The sequence below is a fragment of the Equus quagga genome, chromosome 3, assembly GCF_021613505.1.
Source record: "Equus quagga isolate Etosha38 chromosome 3, UCLA_HA_Equagga_1.0, whole genome shotgun sequence".
Classification (NCBI taxonomy): Eukaryota; Metazoa; Chordata; class Mammalia; order Perissodactyla; family Equidae; genus Equus; species Equus quagga.
The window spans coordinates 35841983-35866089 of NC_060269.1; the positions used below are offsets into that span (position 1 = coordinate 35841983).

At 41.8% G+C, this 24107-nt stretch overlaps 1 protein-coding gene across 3 annotated transcripts in view; it reads right to left on the reverse strand.

The window, feature by feature from the left end:
• Nucleotides 1-2024: 2024 nt before the first annotated feature.
• NR3C2 (nuclear receptor subfamily 3 group C member 2) overlaps nt 2025-24107 on the reverse strand; it is a 325827-nt gene continuing 303744 nt past the window's right edge. For all 3 annotated transcript variants that reach the window (XM_046657068.1, XM_046657069.1, XM_046657067.1), the window contains exon 9: nt 2025-4747. In XM_046657068.1, the coding sequence (XP_046513024.1) occupies nt 4592-4747 (156 nt within the window). In that variant the 3' untranslated portion in view covers nt 2025-4591. The remainder of the gene's footprint in view (nt 4748-24107) is intronic.

A 24107-nucleotide genomic window follows, 5' to 3' on the forward strand; every position in this document is an offset into this window, starting at 1 on the left:
GTGGGAGGAGCCTGAGCCCATCAAGCCACTTTTCACAGGAGCCGTGACCATCTCTGGACCAGGCTGGCCCAGGACATGAAGATCCAAAGAAATAGTTTTTTTCAGACCACAGAAAACATGGAAACTACTGTCTTAGCAACATAAATTCTATGAAAAAAATACCCAAGTAACTGCTAGTGGTAGATGGACTTAATGACCCCACATTTCCCTCCTCCCTCAATCCATGCTCTTTTTGTGGCACTCCCATGCTGACTCTTGGGCTTGACCTTGTAACTTGCTTTGGCTAATGGGACAGGAGCAAACGATGCAATCAGAAGCTTGAAAAGTATTAAACCTTTCCATTGTTTTTCTTAGAGCCTTTGCGTCTACCATGAAGATATGCCCAGGTTAGCCCACTGGAGGATGAGAGGCCACGTGGAACAAAACCATCCTAGTCCAGTCAACTACTGGCTGACCACAGACTCGTGAACAAGCCCAGTGCAGCCAAGCTGGCCCAGATCAGCAGAACCCCCTGAGCTAACTCATGAACTCATGAGAAATAATAAATGCTGGTCGATTTAAACCACTAAGTTTTGGGTGGTTGCAACTACCTGCTGTTCTGCCCCATTGCTCACGTTGCTTTGGTATACAGTCTTGGTCCATGGGGAATATTAAGATAAGATCTTAATCTTCTCATAGCCAGTGTTGTTTGGAAAGCCACTGCTTTATTTACAAGAAAATTGCTGCACTAGCAACTGGATGATTTGAGATTAAAGTGCCAGAGTTACTTGTAATCAAGTCATTTTAGTCTACGTACACTTGTGGCTTATCAAACACTATGTTAGAGCTGACTTTAACATAAAGGGACAATGTTTTCTATTTGCTCCAGGGGCATTTAACATACAGAAGCAAACAAACACCTAATTATATATGCATCTCTATGCATAGTTTTTACTGCTTCGGCATATAGTGGCTGGCTGTCTCAGTGGCAGAAATTTAGTTCCTGGCTAATGATTCCTACATGTGCAGCTGGATTCTTTGGGCCTGAGAACACTTTTAGAAATTCTTAGAAATACAGTCATACGTGACCCAAGAATGAGCCTCTATACAGAAAGGGCATGCACATTAACCAAGGGTGCATACTGGGGTGGCCTCCCGCTAGCCTCTGTGGGCTCACATCCTAAGATGGCTTTGTTTCATTTAGGGGCTGTCTGTGAAAACCCTGCTCAAACTGCATAAATTTTAGGATATAAAATTACCTTCATTTATAGTAGATGTTTTGCAAACAAATTTGTGCACACGACTAAAGTTTTTAAAATATTTTTCCTGTGCTGTTTAAGGCTAGGTTATGTTCCCGTCTAACTACTGTGTTAAAGCAAAGCTGAATTTAACTCTCAAGTAGTCTTCTCTTTCTGAAAGCACACAGTTTGAATGAGCCACAGTTAGACACGTTAAAAACGTACTTGAACGTATCTTGTGGGAAATAAATGTTTTTTAGTTTTAAAATGAGCTGATAATTATTTACTGCTCTTTTGTGGTCCATACTAAGGAGTGAAATCAAGGGAGGCAGCCTGTAAGAGGTGGGGGAAGCATCATGGCCATGGACAGCTGAGTTTCTTGACAGCCCAAGAAGACTGGGGTGAGAGAGCGAGACAAACCGCGTAGGGGAAGAACTCGTCAGAAGGGCACTTGCTCTCACGTGAGTCTCAAAGACTGAAATGAACATGCTTTCATGTGGTTGTGAAGATAAAGGAGGCAATGGATAGACAGTGTTTAGCAGTTACCTGGTAGCAGTAACTGTTATTAAACTGCTACAGGGTGTTTTAGTGAACCAAATATTAGCAGTAAGAAACAAGGCATCTTATCAGTCCCCAAAGAGTATAAATAACACATGGTTAACACAGGGCTCTTTCTAACATGGGGGAAAAAAACTGTTACTCCATCTTGGATGTAGGCAGAAGCGCATATAATCAAGACTTATAAGGGCACAAAATCCAGGTGTTCCTACAGACATTCAAATGAACTGTTTCCAAAACAACAGGTGATTAAAGTAAAGGATTTATTGTAATCTGCTTACAGTCCTTTGCAAAGACAGACATAGGGTTTTGCATAAAGATATAAATTGCTTCATTTTAAACTAATTTAGTGTGTTTTTTAATTCTATGAAGAAGTTTTGGTGAATTATGAATTGTACCAAACCAAGATTTTTTAAGAGCAATATGGTACAAAAATAAGAGCAGACAGACAATTTGGACTGGGACAGGCATTCAACAGTGAATTTAGAATATGGCTTTGCTGTTTAATAAGCAAAGTTACCCGGAGACACACGAAGAGCCAGTAACTTTGTTAATACAAAAAGCTGATGCAGACCGTCTCCATCCCAATCCTGGTTACGTCGAAATTCCAATTTCATAAAAAATAAGTCTGAGCTAAAAGCTGCTCTTGTAAGCCATTTCTTTTCTAGAAACTCCCAGTCTGCATGCTGTGTATTTATCACCTTTCTAGTGTGGCTTTCATATTGCTGTGCGTGTTAAGTTGACTGTGTTTAAAGATCTGCCTATAAATTAAATTCCTGAAATTGCAAATTATGTAAGAAAACCTCTCCCTCTGAATGCAGCTTTCACAGGTTTCCCCTTGCATAAGGCAGGTGTCTTCTAAAGACAAGATAATGTTGCCTGCATGGTGAACCCTGGAGAAAAGTGTTGATCCCAACGCTGCCTTCTCCCGGCCTTGGGCTTCTCCAGCTTTTAGGTTTTGGAAAATAATGTGATTTCACTGAGTACCTGATGATTATCATCACTTTTAAAAGATTAATTTGGCCTCTATTCAAAGGAGTTTATTTAGTGCAATCATGCTGTTGTTTCCCCAAAGATATATACGTTTGCAATTTGGGGCAAGAGAAAAGCCATAAGTTGCATCAGTGCCCAACAGATTAATGAATTAGAAATTTTAGTGCCACTGTCTTGCTTATATGATCTGTAGTTTTTTTTTCCAAAACTGTTTGTTTATGTATAAAATTTATTTTTAAAACCTACCTTTTAAAAATCTAAAAACCGTCTAATGATCGTGCGGTCTCCACGCCGTTCTGACCGAACCGTGCCAGTATGCATCTCCCCAGTGCATCCTGCAATGACCTCCCAGTGTTCCCTTGCCCAGTTCGGAGTGCAAAACCCCTTTCCAAGACCAGAAGTGAACATTTCATCTTTCACAGACAGAGAGAGTGCATGGAATTTTTTTCCCAAAGGAGAAAATTCGATCTTCTAAAATGGGATGAAACCGTGCTCTCCGAGCCATGGCGTTTCCAGACTTGCTCTCCTAGAGCTGACTCCGCTTCTTGAGGAAAAAAAGAAAAGAGGCAGCTTTTCTAAAGCTGCAGCACTCCCAGGACATTCTCGCACATGTGTGCTGTCGAGTGACACCTTCAAGGAGCTGCAGACACCGCAGCGTGTTGCTCCCCGATGGAAGGAGGATGAAGCAGAAGCCGGAAAACGTGCTCAAGCCCCACGAACACCCGGAGCGGGAGACCGAGGACAAAACAGAAGTACAGAAAAAGTAGAAAGGCTTACAGACAACCAAAGAGGTTTAAGTGTGGTTATTTACAACAGAGACTGTAAAATGGTAAATTAGATATGAAGCTAAAAAAGGCACAGCTTTCCCTTTCTTAAATACACTGTAAACGGTTCATTAGGCATGCAGAACATTTCACTTTACAAAAAAAAATTTTACCTTGTTTGTTTAGACAAAGATAGTACTTAAATAGTCTCCAGCAAAATAGAATTCTTTCAAAAATACTTTCCCATTCATCCTATTAACCATTAAAGTTTTTTTTTTTTGTATGTGTCTCATTTACAAAAGTTCCTTATACCTTATATCAGGTCCTTCACAATTTATACATACAGTAATGTACAGCACAGCAAAAGACTGCAAAAAATTATTTGTAAAGCCAACACAATAGATACTAGAAATTTAAACCAAGGCATTTGTTTTAACATCTTATCCATTCTAATTAAATAATAAATGGACGCTAAAGGGTGTGTATACCAGTGATGCAGAAGGACGTGGGCGAAAAAGAGACCTGCAGAGGGCGCTATTCCGCTTCACGGGCTCCGTTATTACACAACAGGAATCTGTATATATTTTTTGTTTTTGTGTTTTTTAAATAATAAAAGGATATTAATGCCCCATATTGACTATACGTTTTATGTGCAAACCAAGGGTAAGCTTTAAAAAGTTCGTTAGTCCTTGAACCCTTTTAAAACAAGCGAACGATACCAGAAACTACATGGCAGAGTTAAAACTTCCATCTGTTAAAATATCAAAATCAGAGAGTTATTCGCTAGATATGGCTTTTCATCCAGAGGAACAGGAACATGTTTCTAAGCGCTGGGGATTGGAGGGGAAAGAATCGTTTCGACTGCTCAGGTCTTGCCAAATCCACGTCAAAATGCTTTCCGGGCTCCAAACCCTTGACATGATTTTTTAAACTTGAGAAACTGCTGAACAAGTGTGAATCAACCATCACAGGTTAAAAATATGATTTCTTGGGTCCTTCGTGGGTGCAGAATAACACGGGGAAACTTAAGGCAAAGTTCTCCTGGTAAGACGTCTTCTGTCACTTCCTGTGAAAGTAAAGGGGCTTGGCGTTCCCAGACTCCACCTTTGGCAGCTGGTCGCTGATGATCTCCACCAGCATCGCAGGGAACTCCACCTTCAGGGCCTGGGACTCTCGGAAGGTATAGAAGCAAAATTCCAACAGGTCACTCACCAGCTGCAACACAGAGAGGGGACGTGATATGGAGACCTTATTGCCATCCCTGTCCCTGGATCCCTCTGGTGGAAACTCAAAAGAGCAACATTCAGAGGTCTGACCAGGAAACCATCTGTCTTGGGGGAGGAAGAAGGGTGATCATGGTACCTGTCATGTAGTCCTTCATGCAACACAGACAGCAAAGAGCTGTGTAACTGTCCAGGACTGAGTGTATCAGCAACAACAGGGACACAGTCACACAGTTCACAGTGGCTAGGTGACTGAACTGCTCTCATCAAATTCTCATTTCCAAATGTGTGAGCTGGGAGGGGCAGGCACATGGGTTTATCTTTGGACACTGGCGATGGGCCTTCCCCAGGCTGGAAGGTGGGCTGGAGGTGGAGGGGCAGGTGCTTGCTCAGGGCCCTGGTGGCAGATGTCCAGGAGAGTGAGGGCAGGATTGAGCACTGTTGCTGGCAGGTGCCAGGTCCCCTCTAGGCCCTGCCAATGGAGCTGTGGCCATGGGGGCAGCCAGTACTTCCCCTGGCAGCCCCCTGGCTCTCATCCTGCCACCTTCCTTCAGGCATCCAGCCCTGAGCTAGGGGCATGGCTGAGACTTCTCAGCTACTCCCCTGCCACCCCCGCTTCATTGAGATATAACTGACATATGACTTTGTATAAGTTTAAGGTGTACAATGGGTTGATCTGATACACATACACCACAAAATCATTAGCAAACACCTCCATGCTATCACATAATTACCATTTCCTTTTTGTGGTGAGAATATTTAAAATCTACTCACTTAGCAACTTTCAAGTATATAATACAGTATTATTAACTATAATCACCATGCTGTACATCACATTCCCAGAACTTATTCCTCTTATAACTGCAAGTTTATATCCTTTAACCAACATCTCCCCATTTCCCCCACCCTCTAGCCCCTGGTAACCACCATCCCATTCTCCGTTTCTATGAGTTTAGCTTTTTTAGATTCCACATATAAATGATATCGTACAGTATTTGTCTTTCTCTGTCTGACTTATTTCACTTAGCATAACGCCCTCAAGGTCCATCCATTTGTTGTAAATGGCAGGATTTCCTTCTTTCTCATGGCTGAATAATATTCCATTGTGTGTGTATATAGGACATCTTCTTTATCCATTCATCTAGTCTCAGCCACTTTCTATTTCAGGCTGATTTGGAGAGAGAGAGTGAAAGCATCAACGTTTATGTCTCCTCGCCTGTCCAGCCATTTTCCCTTCTCTGTGACCCAAGGACCTTTCTCTTCTTTCTGGATAGGAACCACTCCCAATTCTGTAAGTTAAAAAAAAAAACCACCACCCACAAACGCAGTGTGGCAATACTGGTTGCTACTTTATTTACTAGGGGTATAATTTCAAATCAGAAAAATACATTCTAATTTTTCTTAATTCCATATCCCATTATGGAAAAAGGACTTTTGGTCATTTCCTGTATTAAAGCAGACTATATTAACATTACATGTCATAAAATAACTTTTTTTTTTTTTTTTTTTTAAGATTTTATTTTTTCCTTTTTCTCCCCAAAGCCCCCCGGTACATAGTTGTGTATTCTTCGTTGTGGGTTCTTCTAGTTGTGGTATGTGGGACGCTGCCTCAGCGTGGTCTGACGAGCAGTGCCATGTCCGCGCCCAGGATTCGAACCAACGAAACACTGGGCCGCCTGCAGCAGAGCGCGCGAACTTAACCACTCGGCCACGGGGCCAGCCCCCATAAAATAACTTTATAGTCTTAATAAAGTAATTCTAGTGAAAATACATCTATAAAACTCTCCCCCTCAGGATTTTTTAACTCAATTAGCAAGTTTAAATTGAGTTGGGTAGTAAATAACTGTGTGGTAAAGGCCTTCAGTACAAACCAGGAATCAAGTAAATCTCATCAGGAAAAATATCTCGTGTTCTCTTTGTGCCTGCATATGCCCTCCATTGGCAGAGCGATATTTCCCTAAGTAGGTTCCAAGGACTCTGAGATTTAATAAGTATTCTGCACCCACATGATGTTGGGGCCAAATAAGCTGGGAAACAACCCAAATCGCCATCCACTCTGGGCATGCTCACACACACGTGCTTGCTTTGTGAATGCCATGCCTCAGTTTTCACATCTGTGAAACGGGGGTAGTAACAGTATCTCAGTCATCTTTGTGTAACTTGGTCCTTGGGTGCCCCCTTCTACAAAATGAAGGACAGGAGAACTTTGTTCTTTGCCTTTCCAGGGAAGAGATTCTTAAAAGAGAATTGGGCCGGCAAGTGTCTTTACTGGTTTCTCGGTGGCAGGCTGGTGGCTGTGAAAGCTAAAAGCCCCGCTAGGCCCCGCTCCCCAGATGTGGTGCCACAAAGGAGTTGGCAGTGCAGACTGCGGGGCAGGCCTTTCAGTGGGTCACAGCAGAGCCCTGCGCACCTGCTGCGGCTTCAGGACAGATTCGAGTTCACCCTGATCCAGCCTCTCCCCGAGGTCCCTCCGTGTGGGTGCCTGCAGGGCTGTGAAGGAGGATGGTTTTTCCTTGTAAATTTTAACTCGAGGGCAGACCTCTCAGTTTCTGGGCAATATCGGCCCCTACTAGGCCAACTCTGCTTGGCAGCTACACCTTTCACAGCTCTGGGGTTGGGCCTTATTCATGTGCAGAGAGGAAGGCTTCCTGTCCTCAGGCCACAGGGGGTTTGGGGAGGGCCAAGGTCTTTCTCCAGGACTCATCCTCCTCCTCCCTCCATCCAGGTTCCTGAGCACCTGCTCTGGCCCAGGCACCAGGAAAGTGCGGGCAACACGAGGCCCTGCTCTCAGGGAGTCTACGTTTTGTTCTACTGAGAGGCAACGACACAGTCAGTCAGGTGCTGACGGCGCTGGGAGCCGACAGCGGACGGAGGATGTACTGCTTTGGGAAGGGTGGTCAGAGTGAAAAAGTGGCCTTGGCAGGTGACCGGAGGAGGTGAGGCTGAGCCGTGCGACCATCAGGGCATGGATCGGAGCAAGTGTGGGGTCACTTGGCGGGTTCAGAGCACTGGGAAGTTCATGAGGTGGCGCCTATCAGCCAACCGACTGACATCTGAAACCAGTTACCTGGAAGGGCCAGGGCCATTTAGGGGTTCTAGTTGTAAACAGGCCACCGCAATGCCGATTCATCTATGCAATAGGAGATAAGGAGCAGAGTAAATCAGCTCTTGAACATAAGGCAGAATGCCCCGGAGCACCTCTGTGAACCTGTTAATGGGGACAGTTCCAGGCCTTCTCAGTGCTTCTGTCCCTATCTGTAGCACCCGCATAAATGTGTTCTCAGCACCGAGCATCACCTAGGAGATGCTGAGAAAACAGAGCAGAATGAAGAGAGACTGGGGGCTCGGCTGTTTTTCCTCGCAGGTTGCTTGGGGACAAGTGTCCCAGACACTACTCACTAACCATGCACATTAACCTGGGGCTGGCATTTCCCGCCCACCTCTGTTCCATGTTTCATAGACTGAGAAAGCAGCTCATTTTCAGTCATGAGCTGATACCCGGGCTTCTGTTTACAGGAAATGCCTCGGCCAGCTGCAGAGGGATGGAGGTCCTACTGGAGGATGTGGGGTCAGCCTGGCATCCCCAGGCCGAGCACCTGACCCTGCACACATCTCAAAGGAAACCACCACCACCACTACTCACTCTAAGGAAAGGGCTTGCTCCTTCCTCTTGGGTGGCCAGGATGCCCTTGGGGCTGGGAGGTCAGGGGGCCTCAGCAGCTATGAGAAGGTGCTGGCTGCTTCAGAAGCCTGCTGGGCCTCCCTGCCCTGGGACAAGGCTGAAAACCTCTGCAGGACTCCAGCCAGCGGGTCCTGACCCAGTGACTGCAGTTGGTGAGGTCAGGGATCATCTGTGAGAATCGAAGCCAGGTGCCCCCAGTTACTGAGTGAGGAGAACACGTGCCGGTCTGGTTCAGGATGCAGGTTCTGCCCATCAAGTGCTCACTGATGCACAGAGCCCTCCCACGGCCCTTCATAACCCTGGCCTGTCGTGGCCAGTGTATCAGGGGCCTTCAGGACGGGACTCCTGGAGCCCTGGCCCTTAGCAGAAGTTTGAGGTGGGCTGTTGCTGCGGTACAAGGGTGCCACCCCTACTGGAAAACACGAGCACAGGAAGGGTGACACTGCAGGTGGTCAGAGCATGAAGAGGTGGGGACCAGGCCCTGAGAGCTGGTGAGAGTCACATAATGAACACCTGAGTCGGCAGGGACATGGACCAGCCAGAATGGACACTAGTTCTTAAGCCAAACTGCTGTATCATGGCAATGGATCCAACGGTCACACTACACACATGCATGGGCATCTCCTGAGTGTCACCCCATTGCAATTCAGAGGGACATGCCAAGGAACACAGCCAGCAGGGACCCTGCCTGAGCCCAGAGAAGCCAGGAAACAAGGGTACAAGCACATAGAATGCATATGCCCTCCCCAGACGCAGTGCCCAACCCCCTCTCAGGCAGGACTGGCAGCTGGCCCAGGTACAGAGTCAGTGGAGGCAGGGCAGGGTGCAGTCACAGCCTGGAAGGTGGCACCGGATGGTGGCTGACCATCACTAAATGACACCAGAAACCATCAGGGAAGAGCTGAGTTCATCAAGGCCTGCCAGTTCTGGTGTGAGGGGGGGGAAAAGCCAGACCATCTCACAGGCCACCTTTCAAAGGAAATCACTTCAGGATGACTGTGTGGATACTCCCCAGGGAAAATTCAGTAGCTTCCTTGGACAATTACTTGCCATGGAAGGATTTTTCAAAAATGTCACTCTCTCTTCAAATGATGTTAAGTATTGGCTGCTTCTGCTTGTTTCCCAGGCTCTTTCTTTCATGGATCTCTTCCCGGCCTGAAGGAATCTTCCTCTCCTCTGAACTCACAGATGCCACCTTGGTCTTTCCAGTTTACTTGACAACTAGCCAGGAGCCAGGTGACACCACTTCCTCTTTTGGACTGTGGTTCACATCTCTTAGGGGTGTAACTTTTCACATTTGCAGCTCCTTAAGCGGCCTGCAAGCTCCTTGAAGGCAGGAACCCCCTCCGCAGCCCCATGGCATCCAGGAGTGGCCCCTCCATGTTACTTCCATGCAGCCCTGGTGAGGCACTGAGGGCTAAAGGGGCTCAGGTCCTCATTCCAGTGTTTCTCTGACTTCTTCCAAGCTCTAAATTGCTTAGGAATACTTATTTCAAAAGTATATTTTTTAGGGCAGTGTGTTGCTAGTTTTAATCAAAATGAAACAAAACACAAACTGGGTAATTTAAATGGACATCTTCATTTTAGTGGCGCTAGGTAACAATGCAGAACTGAGTATACAATACTAACCCCCTTCACCTTTCTCATTGATTCTGATTTCCTTTGGCTTGTTTATGCTGGGTGTTAACATGACTTCGTATGCACGCCACGCCATGGGCACCATGAGCCCCAATCACTGCTCACTGTGGTTAGAGGGACGGGTGTGGGGAGGGTGGTCGCAGCTACAGAGATAAAAGCTCTACCCTGTTGGCCTGTCAGCACAAATGCCTTAATTACAATGAGACCAATGACCGGGCTGGGCCTGCCACCTCCATGTTGATTCTCACCGGCCCTTCCTGGTAAATAAACCAGGCTACATGGTGTGGCAAGAACCCTAATTATAATCAGTAATAAGAGTCCCACATTATTAGGAATCAGAGAAAGTCCTGTGCGTTGACTTTTCATTCTGTACAAAATGCATCTGTTGGGGTCACAGAAGTTTAGCTTGAAGCTCAGCACGATTTATCCAGCCCAACGGGCCACAGCTGCCAGGGCTGCAGAGGAGCCTATGGATGGTCACAGGGCAACGGATGGCACTTTGCTTGCTACAAAAAGTAAAGCCATCAAGCTCTATTTACTGCCTTTTCCCTACTCCCTCTACTGAGCCAGTGGTTGCTCCTGTGCAGGCTCCCACCGTGAGCAATGGTCTCTCTTGGGGTGCCATGTAGGGAGGGTGCGGTGCTGCTGTTCTAAGGTCGCACAATCAGGAAGTGGTGACGGAGCACCTGAATGATCACAGCCTCTGAAATAGGGTCCCACGTGTTTTCAACAGCATGTTCATTTGTCATAAGTTAATCTGCCGACTCCAGAACTTTCACCTAATTAAGATCGAGCTTTTGCCTGAAATGACCATTGGGAGCAGGTCTGAAGCTTTATTTTCAAAGACCAGAATTTTAGCCAGTTATACTGATAGGGTTAGGGGCAAAGGATATACAGCTTCAATTCTAAATACTGTAATAGTAATAGACAGAAATGGCCAGCAATTATTTACTCCAGGTGTTCCGGCAATAGCCTTGTGAACACTGGAAATGACACACAGTGATGATATAAGGAGTCTGGGCTTCATTCAAAATCCCCAGTCTCCACCAGCGCAGGCCAACCTGGAAGATGCCTGTGTGTGCACAGGTGAGAGTCCTGCGGCTGTGCAGGACTGCTTCTCTCTGGCTGGTGATGTCTCAACAAAGTGCAAAGTAACAAAAGCCCCCCCAAATGTAGTAGCATTTGTTTCTACACTCAGAAGAAAACACACCCTTTAACAACAAAGTTAGACCACTATTTACTTGCGGATTCCCTTTGGAAACCAGGCCCCACAGTGCTACTACCCCACTGAGTGCTCCTGGCAGGCTCTCCTAGAGGCAGAGTTTAGGAGAGTCTTGAGGGCCTCCAAGATGTGACCAAGAGGAAAAGTATCAAAAGATACCATCAGGGAGTTACATCAGTATCATGGTGGCATAGGACAGTTACTTCTTTTTGTCCCCATTTATCAACAAAGAATTAGTCACCCATCCACAAACAAAAGCACCTTTGTGGGAGCTGTGAGATCCAGCACTACATGCCAAGGGAGTTGGGAGGAGTCTCGCCCACCTGTGCATCCAATCATAGGCAGACAGACCTGGGTGCAGGCTGTGGAACCAGGCGAACAGCAAACCTACCCCCACTTCTCATGCTGCAGAAGAGTGGTGAGCTGGCAGATACCCACAGACAAGAGAGAAACTGCACAAGTCCAGTCTTCCCAAGGGGAGATTCCAGCATGCCACTGGAACAAACCAAACGAGTTTGGACACATTGGAGATGGAAAGAACTTTACTAGTGCTGTTGTCCCAGCCCCTGCCAAGTCAACACTGCATGGGGCTGAACTATCAGGTGGCCCCAACCTCTCCTGCAGAGGAAAAGGAGAGTGGAGAGTGAGTGTCCAGCTACTCCAGTGGTGTGGGATACAGCTGGAGAAACCTGTATCTCTCCAGTAGCAGCCAGAGTACTGAGGTGGGACCTCTGTGACTGGGAGAAGAGAGGAGATTGGGAAAGAGGCAGAAAAGAATATCAAAGGGCTTTAAAGGCACACAGTTCTTGCTGACTGTGCTCAGTATGAAGTCCACCCATGAGCCTCTGGGAGTACCACACCTGGGGATCTCCCTAGCTGTTCTCTGGCACCCCCAACACCCCAAGTGCTAAACTCATACCTCCCTCCATTGTCTGGCTGGGTCCTTGTGCACACTCCTGAGATGGGTGGCAAGAGTGAGCTCCAGTAGACAGGAAGTATGCTCAGGCCAGGATCTATGGGCAATGGAAAAACCACAAAGCTGAGCTATAGCGCCACCTTCTGCAAAACAAAGGAGAGATTTCCAGTGGCCAGCTAGTAGGTTGTAAGAACCAGAGAAGACATAAAAGCTTAAGAATTCTGCCACAAGAGGCAGCAAAAAGAGTGGAACAGGTGTACCCACAAAGGCAGAGAAAACTCCAGAAAATAAGAGTGCCAATGAACAGAATACACCATTGGAGGGCAACTAGCAAAGATTTAAGTCTGCTTAAATTATTAAATTATATCTTCTCCTTTAGATGTGAAAAAAGCAATGCACAACCACAAGGAACATGAAAAATCAAACACACCATCACCAAAAGATAACAATTCTCCAATAACCAAGCTCAAAGGGATGGAATTTTGTGATCTAGCTAATAAAGAATTCAAAATAGCTACTTTGAAGAAACTCAATGAGCTACAGGAAAATTCCAAAAGACAATTAAAAAATACACAGGTTAAAAATGAAATATTTACCAAAGAAAAAAATCCCTATAAAGAACCAAGCAGGAATTCTGGACCTGAGGAGCTTGATGAATAAAATGAAAAACGCAATAGAGAGCATCTGCAGTAGAGCAGAACAAATGGAAGACAGAATAAGTGAGTTAGAGGATTTTGAAATAACCCAGTTAGACGACACCAAAGGAAAAAGAACGAAAAACAGTGTAGAAAACCTCTGTAATATAAGGGATTCTATCAAAAGAACTAATAATAGAAAAATAAGGGTTCCAGAAAGAGAAAAAAGGGGGAATGGAGCAGAAAGTTTAATTAAATTCCAAACCTGGGGAGAGAACTGGACATCCAAGTTCACCAAGCTAATAGATCATCCTATTATCTCAATGCAAAAAGACCTTCCCAAGACACACTATAATGAAACTATCAAAAATCAAAGATAAAGAATTTTAAAAACAGCCAGTGGAAAAAAAGATTGTAACCTACAAAGGAACCCCCATTAGGCTATTAGCGGATTTCTCAGCAGAAACCCTACAGGCCAGGAGGGAGTGAAATGACATACTCAAAGTGTTGAAAGGAAAGAATTGCCAGGCAAGAATACTCTACCTGGCAAAGTTATCCTTCAGATATGAAGGAGAAAAAGACTTTCCTAGACAAACAAAAGCTGAAGGAGTTCATTGCCACTAGATCTGCTTTGCAAGAAATGCTGAAAGGAGTTCTTCAGGCTGAAATGAACAGATGCTAATCAGTGACATGCAAACATACGAAAGTACACAATGTACTGATAAAGGTAAACACACAGTCAGGCTTAGAAAGTCCTAATTCTGTAATAGGACAGTGTGTGAACCACCTAACTATAGTATAAGGCTCAAAGGAAAATAGTATTAAGAATAATTTTAGCTACTGTAATTTGTTAAGAAATTAATGACATCAAAAATATAAAAGGGGGGAATAAAACGGTGAAGCTTTTGTAGACGAGTGAAGTTAAGTTGCTACGAGCTTAAAATATACTGTTTTATCTATGAGATGTCTTATGTAAGCCTCATGGTAACCACAAAGCAAAAACCTAGAGAAGATGCACAAAAGATAAAGAAAAGGGAAACAGAGTATACCTCCATGGAAAATCACTGATTTACAAAAGGTAAGCAGAAACAGAGGGAAAAGAAACAATGGAAATATAAAACAACCAGAAAACAATGAATAAAATGGTATTATAACTCTAAATGTAAATGCACTGAATTCACCATCAAAGGCACAGAGTGGCTGGATGGATTAAGAAACAAGGCCCAATTATATGCTACCTACAAGAGACTCACATCAGCTTTAAGGATACACATAAGGTCAGAGTGAAGGGATGGGAAAAGACATTCCATGCAAGTGAAAACCAAAAGAAAGTGGGGGTAACTATACTTCTTATATCAGACAAAATAGACTTAAACCAAAAACAGTAACAAGAGACAAAGCAAGTCAATATATAATGATAAAAGGGAGAGTTGCTTAAGAAGAATATAACTATTGTACATATATCTGCATTTAACATTGGAGCACTAAACATATTAAGCAAATACTAACAGCTCTGAAGCAGAAAATAGACAACAATACAAAATAGTACGCGATCTCAATACACCACTTTCAGCAATGGAAAGATCATCCAGACAGAAAATCAACAAAGAAACATGGACTTGAACCACACATTAGGCCAAATGTACCTAACAGACATGTATAGAATATTCTATCCAATAGAAGCAGAATATGCATTTTTCTTGATAGACCATATGATAGAATACAAACCAAGTCTTAGCAAATTTAAGAAGACTGAAATCATACCAAGTATTTTTTCTGAACACTATGGTATGAAACTAGAAATCAACAAGAGGAAAGCTGGAAAATCTACAAATATGTGGAAATTAAACAACATACTCCTGAACAACCAATGCGTCAAAGAAGAAATTAAAAGGGAAATCAAAAAATATCTTGAAACAAATGAAAATGGAAACACAACATACTCAAACCTAAGGGATGCTGCAACAGCAGTTTTGAGAGGGAAATTTATGGTGATAAATGCCTATGTTAAGAAAATAGAAAGATCTGAAACAACCTAGCTTTACACGTCAAGGAACTAGAAAAAAGAACAACAAGCTAGGCCCAAAGTTAGCAGACGAAAGGAAACAACAAAGATCAGGGTGGAAATAAATGAAATAGAGATCAGAAAAACAAGGGGAAAAAAATCAATGAAACTAAGCTGGTTTTTTGAAAAGATAAACAAAATTGTCAAACGTTTAGCTAGACTAAGAAAAAAAGAGAGAAGACTCAAATAAATAAAACCAGAAATGAAAGAGGAGACATTACAATTGATACCACAGAAATACAAAAGATAAGAGAGTACTATGTACAATTATATGCTAACAAATTGGATAACCTAGAAGAAATGGATAAATTCCTAGAAACATACAACCTGCTTTGACTGAATCAGGAAGAAAAAGAAAATGTGAACGATCGATAACAAGTAAGGAGATTGAATCAGTAGTCAAAAACCTCCCAACACAGAAAACCCTAGGACTAGATGGCTTCAGTGGTGAATTCTACCAAATATTTAAAGAAGAGTTAACATTAATCCTTCTCAAACTCTTCACAAAAATTGAAGAAGAAGAAACACTTCCAAACCCATTTTATGAGGCCACAATTACCCCAATACCAAAGCCAGGGAAAGACTACAGGAAAAGAAAACAACAGACCAATATCCCTGATAGATATAGATGTAAAAATTCTCAACAAAATACTAGCAAACCAACTTGAACAACACATTGAAAGCATTATACACCATGACAAGTGGGATTTATCCCTGGGATGCAAGGATGGTTCAATATATGCAAATCAATAAATGTGATACATTATATTAATAGGATGAAAGATAAAAATCATATGATCTTCACAACAGATGCAGAGAAAGCATTTACAAAATACATCCTTTCATGATAAAAACTCTCAATAAATTGAATATAGAAGGAATGTACCTCAACATAATAAAGGCTATATATGACAAACCTACAGCTAACATTATACTCAGTAGAGAAAAATTGAAAGCTTTTACTCCAATATCAGGAGCAAGAGAGGGTGCTCACTCTTACCACTTTTATTTAATATAGTACTGAAAGTCCTAGCCAGAGAGACAAAGAAATAAAAGGCATCCAAATCAGAAAGAAGTAAAATTGTCATTAATTGCAGATGGTACGATCTGATATATAAAAAACCCTAAAGACTCAATCCCAAAACTGTCGGAAGTAATTAACAAATTCAGTAAAGTTACAGGATACAAAATCAACATATAGAAATCAGTTCTGTTTCCATACACTAACAATGAAACATCTGAAAAAGAAATTAAAAAAAAAAATCCCATTCATGATAGCATCAAAACAATAAAATAATTAGGAATAAATTTAACCAAGGAAGTGAAAGATCAGTACAATGAAAATGACAAGACTTCACAAACAAATGGAAAGATATCTCATGTTCATGAGTCAGAAGACTTAATATTGTCAAAATGTCCATACTACCCAAAACCATCTATAGATTCAACACAATCCCTATCAAAATTCCAATGGAATTTTTCATAGACATGGAAAAAAATCCTAAAATTTGTATGAAATCACAAAAGACTTTGAATACAAAGCAATCCTGAGAAAGAAGAACAAAGTTGTAGGCAACATGCTTCCTGATTTCAAACTATACAACAAAGCTATAGTAATTGAAACATTTTGGTATTGGCATATAAGTAGACACACAGACCAATGGAACTGAAAGAGAGCCCAGAAATAAACCCCTGCATTTACAATCAACTAATAGCTGACAAGGGAGCCAAGAACACTCAATGGGAAAAGACAGTCTCTTTAACAAATGGTGTTGGGAAAACTAGATAACCACATGCAGAAGAATGAAAGTGGACCCCTATCTTACACATGCACAAACATTAACTCGAAATGGATTAAAGACTTAAACATAAAACCTGATACCATAAAACTCCTAGAAGAAAACAGGAAAGAAGCTCCTGGGCAATGATTTTTTGGATATGATACCAAAAGCACAAGCAATAAAAGCAACATTCAACAAGTGTGACTATATCAAGCTACAAAGCTTCTGCACAGCAAAAGAAACAATCAAAAAAATGAAAACGAACCTATAGAATGAGAGAAAGTATTTGCAAACCATATATTGGATAAGGGTTTGATATCCAAAATATATAAAGAACTCATACATCTCAATTAAAAAAAATCCATTGCTGTGCAGAAGCTTTTTAGTTTGATGTAGTCCCATTTGTTCATTTTTTCTTTTGTTTCCTTGCCTGGTCAGACATGGGACTTGAAAATATGCTGCTCAGACCAATGTCATAGAGCATACTGCCTATGTTTTCTTCTAGAAGTTTCATGGTTTCAGGTCTTACATTCAAGTCTTTAATCCATCTCGAGTTGATTTTTGTGCATGGTGTAAGGGAATGGTCTACTTTCATTCTTTTGCATGTGGCTGTCCAGTTTTCCCAACACCATTTATTGAAGAGACTCTCCTTTCTCCATATATGCTCTTGGCTCCCTTGTTGAATATTAGCTGTCCATAAACGTGTGGGTTTACCTCTGGGCTCTCAATTTTGTTCCATTGATCTATGTGTCTGTTTTTGTGCCAGTACCATGCTGTTTTGGTTACTATGGCTTTGTAGTATAATTTGAAATCGGGGAGTGTGATATCTCCAGCTTTGTTCTTTTTTCTCAGGAATACTTTGGCTATTCGGGGTCTTTTGTTGTTCCATATAAATTTTAGGATTCTTTGTTCTACTTCTGTAAAAAATGTTGTTGGAACTTTGAAAGGGATTGTGTTGAATCTATAGATTGCTTTAGGAAGTATGGACATTTTAACGATGTTAATCCTTCCAATCCAAGAGCGCGGAATATCTTTCCATTTCTTTGTGTCTTCTTCGATTTCTTTCAACAATGTTTTATAGATTTTGGTGTACAGATCTTTCACCTCTTTGGTTAAGTTTATTCCTAGGTATTTTATTCTTTTTGTTGCAATTGTAAATGGGATTGTATTCTTAATTTCTCTTTCTGCTACTTCGTTGTTAGTGTATAGAAATGCAACCGATTTTTGTACATTGATTTTGTATCCCACAACTTGACTGTATTCCTTTATTATTTCTAAAAGTTTTTTAGTGGACTCTTTAGGGTTTTCTAGATATAAAATCATGTCGTCTGCAAAGAGTGACAGTTTCACTTCTTCTTTTCCAATGTGGATCCCTTTTATTTCTTTTTCTTGCCTGATTGCTCTGGCTAGGACTTCCAATACTATGTTAAATAAGAGTGGTGACAGTGGGCATCCTTGTCTGGTTCCTGTTCTTAGAGGGATAGCTTTCAGTTTTTCTCCATTGAGAATGATATTTGCTGTGGGTTTGTCATATATGGCCTTTATTATGTTGAGGTATTTTCCTTCTATACCCAATTTATTTAGAGTTTTTATCATAAATGGATGCTGTATCTTGTCAAATGCTTTCTCTGCATCTATTGAGATGATCATGTGATTTTTATTCTTCATTTTGTTAATGTGGTGTATCACGTTGATAGATTTGCAGATGTTGAACCATCCCTGTGTCCCCGGAATGAAACCCACTTGATCATGATGTATGATCTTTTTAATGTATTGTTGTATTCGATTTGCTAGTATTTTTTTGAGGATTTTTGCATCGATGTTCATCAGTGATATTGGCCTGTAATTTTATTTTTTTGTGTTGTCCTTGTCTGGTTTTGGTATCAGGATAATGTTTGCTTCGTAGAAGGAGTTAGGAAGCATCTCCTCCTCTTCAATTTTTTTGGAAGAGTTTGAGAAGGATAGGTATTAAGTCTTCTTTGAATGTTTGGTAGAATTCACCAGGGAAGCCATCTGGCTCTACATCAAACTAAAAAGCTTCTGCAAAGCAAAGGAAACCATCAACAAAATGAAAAGACAACCTAACAATTGGGAGAAGATATCTGCAAACCACATATCAGATAAGAAGTTAATATCCAAAATATACAAAGAACTCATACAGCTCAACAACAAAAAAACCAACAATCCAATTAGAAAATGGGCAAAAGATCTGAACAGAGATTTCTCCAAAGAAGATATACAGATGGCCAACAGGCATATGAAAAGATGCTCAACATCATTAGCTATCAGGGAAATGCAAATCAAAACTACAATGAGGTATCACCTCACTCTGGTCAGAATGGCTGTAATTAACAAGACAGGAAACAATAAATGTTGGAGAGGATGTGGAGAGAAGGGAATCCTTGTTCACTGCTGGTGGCAGTGCAAACTGGTGCAGCCACTATGGAAAGCAGTATGGAGTATCCTCAGAAAATTAAGGATAGATCTACCATATGATCCAGCTATTCCACTGCTGGGTATTTAGCCAAAGAACTTGAAAACACAAAGGCATAAAGATACTTGCACCCCTATGTTCACTGCGGCATTATACACAATAGCCAAGACTTGGAAGCAACCTCGGTGCCCATCAAGGGACGAATGGACAAAGAAGATGTGGTATTTATACATGATGGACTACTACTCAGCCATAAGAAATGACGAAATCTGGCCATTTGTGACAACATGGATGGACCTTGAGGGTATTATGCTGACTGAAATAAGTCAGAGGGAGAAAGTCAAATACCATATGATCTCACTCATAAGTAGAAGATAAAAACAACAACAACAAAAAAACATGTAGCATTGGAGATTGGACTGGTGGTTACCATTGGGGAAGGGGGCGGCAAAAGGGGTGATTAGGGTCACGTGTGAGGGGATGCACTATAATTAGTGTTCGGGTGGTGAACATGATGTAATGTATACAGAATTCGAAATATGATGTACATCCGAAAAAAATAAAAATTAAAAAAAAATCCAGTTAAACAATGGGCAGAGGAAATGAATAGACATTTTTCCAAGGAAGACATTCAAATGGCCAACAGGTATATGAAAAGATGCTCAATATCACTAATCAGGGAAATGCAATCAAAACCACAATGAAAAGAAGACAAGATATATGTATTGGTGAGGATGTGGGGAAAAGGGAACCCTTGTGCACTGTTGGTGGGAATGCAAATTGGTGCAGCCATTATGGAAAACAGTATGGAGGTTCCTCAAAAAATTAAAACTAGAACTACCCTATGATCTGGCAACTCCACTCCTGGGTATATATCTGAAGGAAACGAAAAGAGATATATAGACTCTCATGTTTATTGCAGCATTATTCACAACAGCCAAGATATGGAAACAACCCAAGTGTCCGTCAACAGATTAATGGATAAAGAAGATGTGATACATACACACACACACACACACACACACACACACACACACACACACACCCCACAGAGAAATATTTTTCAGCTGTGAGAAAGAAGGAAATCCTTCCATTTGTGAAAACATGAATGGACCAGTGAGAATATTATGCTAATTGAAATAAGTCAGACAGAGAGAGAGAAATACTGTATGGTCTCACTTATATGTGGAATCTAAAAAAGCCAAACTCATAAAAACAGAGAACACAGCGGTGATTACCAGGAGGTGGGAGAATTAGGGAGATGTTGTTTGAGGGCACAAACTTGCAACCAGGAGATAAGTCCTAGAGATCTAATGCACAGCATTAGTGATTATAGAGAACAATACTGTTTTATAAACTCCAAAGTTGCTAAGAGACTAGATCTTAATTGTTCCCACCACAAAAAAAGAAATGATAATTATGTGACCTGATGATTACGCCACAGTGGTAATCATATTGTAATATATAAATGTATCAAAGCAACACGTTGGACACCTTAAACTTACACAATATTATATGTCAGTTATATCTCAATAAAATAAAAAGATACCATAAGAATAATACCTAAAAAGATTGGTTTTTAAATAGTCACTATAAGGTATTTCATGGCCCACAAACTTAACAGCAAAGCACGCTCAGTGCATCAGCTTAATTCTAGGCCTGCATGTGGCATCTGGGGAACTTAGTGGGATGCTTTGGGGATCGGAGATACTGGCAGCAAAGCCACCATCTGGACGGGGAATCTTTTGTTAATTCCCCATTTTTAAAAACTGCCCTCTCTGCCAAGGGTCAGCCTGCATGGACAGCGGGCAACTGGATTCAAGTGTGTCCCTAAAGCAGGAGACAAGCCTCAACGAGGCTGCTTGCTCTGATATGAGCTCTGCCTGCAAATTCTAGGGCAGGGGATCCCCTCCGAGGGTGGCTAACGCCAGGGCTCCAGGACAGAATGGGCACCTCTGGCTCTGCTTCTAGACAGGCCCAGCTGCCTGATGGAGTGAGGGAGGCTGGGTCATCCCACGTGGCCTCACAGGGCTGGTTCCTGGGTCTAGGTTGGTGCAGGGTCAGGCAGTTTGGGCCAGACCAGGTGCCCAGGAATGGGCTGGCTGCTGGGGTGTGAAGCAGGTACTGTTCAATATCTCATGAAAAACAAGGGCATTTCTGAAAACTCATGCCTGCCCCCATCCATTAGCATCTGATTGCTATGTGAGGTTACATCGTCATCACTATTTTTATAGTAAATTCAACTCCAATCATTGATCTCTGGTCAGTGATAAATATTAAACCTTCAGAATATGTTGTTTAGATGCTGTGCTAAGCAAGATGGGTTCAATTTCCTTCTAATTTTTTTGGACTTAAATTTATTTAATTTCCACCCCGTATAAGTTTCCTTGTATTACAAGCCTCGTTCTAGATCACAGCTCCGCCTTCTTGTGAATAAGGTCTATTGTACATGTGAAAAACACAAAGAAAAATGACACAATGGAAAAGGAGAAAGTAGAGCTTAAAGATAAAGGGATAATTAGAACATTGCTGAACAAAGGAAGTCTAATGAAAGGCTTGTATTTGAAATGCATTGGCATGTTACTGTATATAGAAGTATGAACTTTTCCTAATTTTGTTTCCAATATTTCCTAGATTCTTCTTGCAACTATACACTACACTGAGCAATATGAAAATCTAAACCAATTCATGTTTATAAGTTACCAACCTTAATATCTGGTCAAATCAAGATTTAGCAGTTAAATCCTTATTCCAATCTCAGAAAGAAAAAGTACACTAAGCAGCAAGGGGCAGACCCCCTTGGCCAGGGGCAGCGTCTTTGATCCAAGCAGGGACCCTTGAGACCAAGGTGGCCTAATTTATTCCCTTGATTCTATGATGCTGTTGAAGGAATCGAGGGTCAGCAAAGTATGGCTTGCAAGCCAAATCTGGCCCAATAATAGTTTTTCTAAGTTTTTTTCAATTTTGGTTGTTTTTTACACTTTTAAATAGTTGAAGAAAATCAAAAGGATAATATTTTGTGACATGCGAAAATTGTATGAAATAGTTTTACTGGAATACAGCCATGCTCATTCACTTAGATATTACCTACGACTGCTTTCATGCTACAGTGGCAGAGCTGAGTAGTTGTGACAAAGACCATGGCGCCAGAAATCCTACAGTATTTACTACCTGGTCGTTTATGGAAAAAGTTTGCTGACCCCTAGATTGGAAGGCACACTGGAGATTTGGTAACAGCTATGGGAGAAAGGTTTTGGTTTTTGCTAACATATATAAATCAAGTATAAGATGTCTCCTGATTTCAGAAATATTAAAATATATATATAAAAAAAGTCTGTGACTCAAGTGACATGGTGGTAGTCAGATCTGGCTTTCCAAACATTATATGGATTCTCTGAGCCTTTAGGAAATGCTTTAGAAAGAATTCTTTTACATAAGGGGGTTGAACTAGGTAACCGAAGACTCTCCAGCTTAATTAAAGCTCCAGAATTTGTCATTCAAATGGACAGCCACCATCACTCACGTCTTCCATTGTTGGCTGTTCCATTACGAGTCATTTCCCTTTGAACCTATGGCCCTGTGGGGCCATTTACATTTACAGCTGAGTCTCTTATTCACTGTAGTTACATTCTATAAAGTCATTACGAACAGTGAATTAGGAAATACTGAACCCTTGCTCCTAGGGGAAATTCAGGGTTAGGTTCCCACTAGCTATTGGTCAGAACATTTTTATCAAAAATCAGTACATAACCTTGTTTGATGTGTGTTTCTGTTTAAAGACTCCTTAATTGATATTTATTGCTGATTCCTTAACATTAAACTCATGGCCAACAGCACTATAACTCACACCTGAACGAAGCTTATTGAGCAGACTTATTTCCTCCATAAGGCACATCACAGCCTTCTTGCAGGAACACTAGATAATGCAGGGGCACTTTGGGGACCATTTTAAACAGAAAAACCACCAAAAAAGATGCAAAAAATGTGCTATCAAAGAGACCACAGAAAAGATACTTACTAGATGAGAGCTGGAACAAGAAGGCAGAACATCGCCTTGTTTGACCCTAGCTGGGAACATGCACATTGGACAACTCAAGTTTTTTACTGCTTGGTGCATGTCTGTGAATGACTGTGAAAGTGATGTATTGATTTGGGGGTTACAAATAAATTTTAACGAGTAGGCAAATTCGTAAATGCAAAATCTGCAAATAATAAAGATCGACTATGTGTATACTACTGCAAATAATGATGACTGACAGTGTATGAAACTATATACACTTTCTAGTCCCTTTAACCATGACCTTGATAAACCAAATTGATCAACTGGCATTGTCTTGGCCTTTCTGATCTCAGATATTTAAAATGATATGCCCTAGTCTAAAGTGGCACCAATAATAAACATTCTTCTTTTCTATTGCTTAATAATGTCTGTCTCCCTTATGCAATTTCTTCATTCTTTCTTTTTTTTCTTTTTTTGCTGAGGAAGATTAGCCCTGAGTGAACATCTGCTGCCAATCTTCCTCTTTTAGCTTAAGGAAGATTCGCCCTGAGCTAACATCTGTGCCAATCTTCCTCTATTTTGTATGTGGGTCACTGCCACAGCATGGCTGCTGACGAGGAGTGTGGGTCCATGCCCAGGAACTGAACCTAGGCTGTCAAAGCAGAGCACACCAAATTTAACCACTAGGCCATGGGGCTGGCCCCTCTTCATCATTTCTTTTTGTGTCAAATTAGGCCTTAGGTTTAAGGCTCCTTTCCAGCATATTGATGAGTCTCTTGTTTCATTCAATTCTTACACCCTGCTCCACTTAAGCTTTCTGCCTTTCAGACACCTGCTACCTTCTTTCAGACTTGTGTGCATGGTGTGCCACAGTTTGCAAACTGCTCTTCACACTCATCATCTCCTCTGATTGACACAATCTTAAATAGATTATATTATGCCCAGGACAGGCTGCTTTATTTGTGAGGCCCAGTGCAAA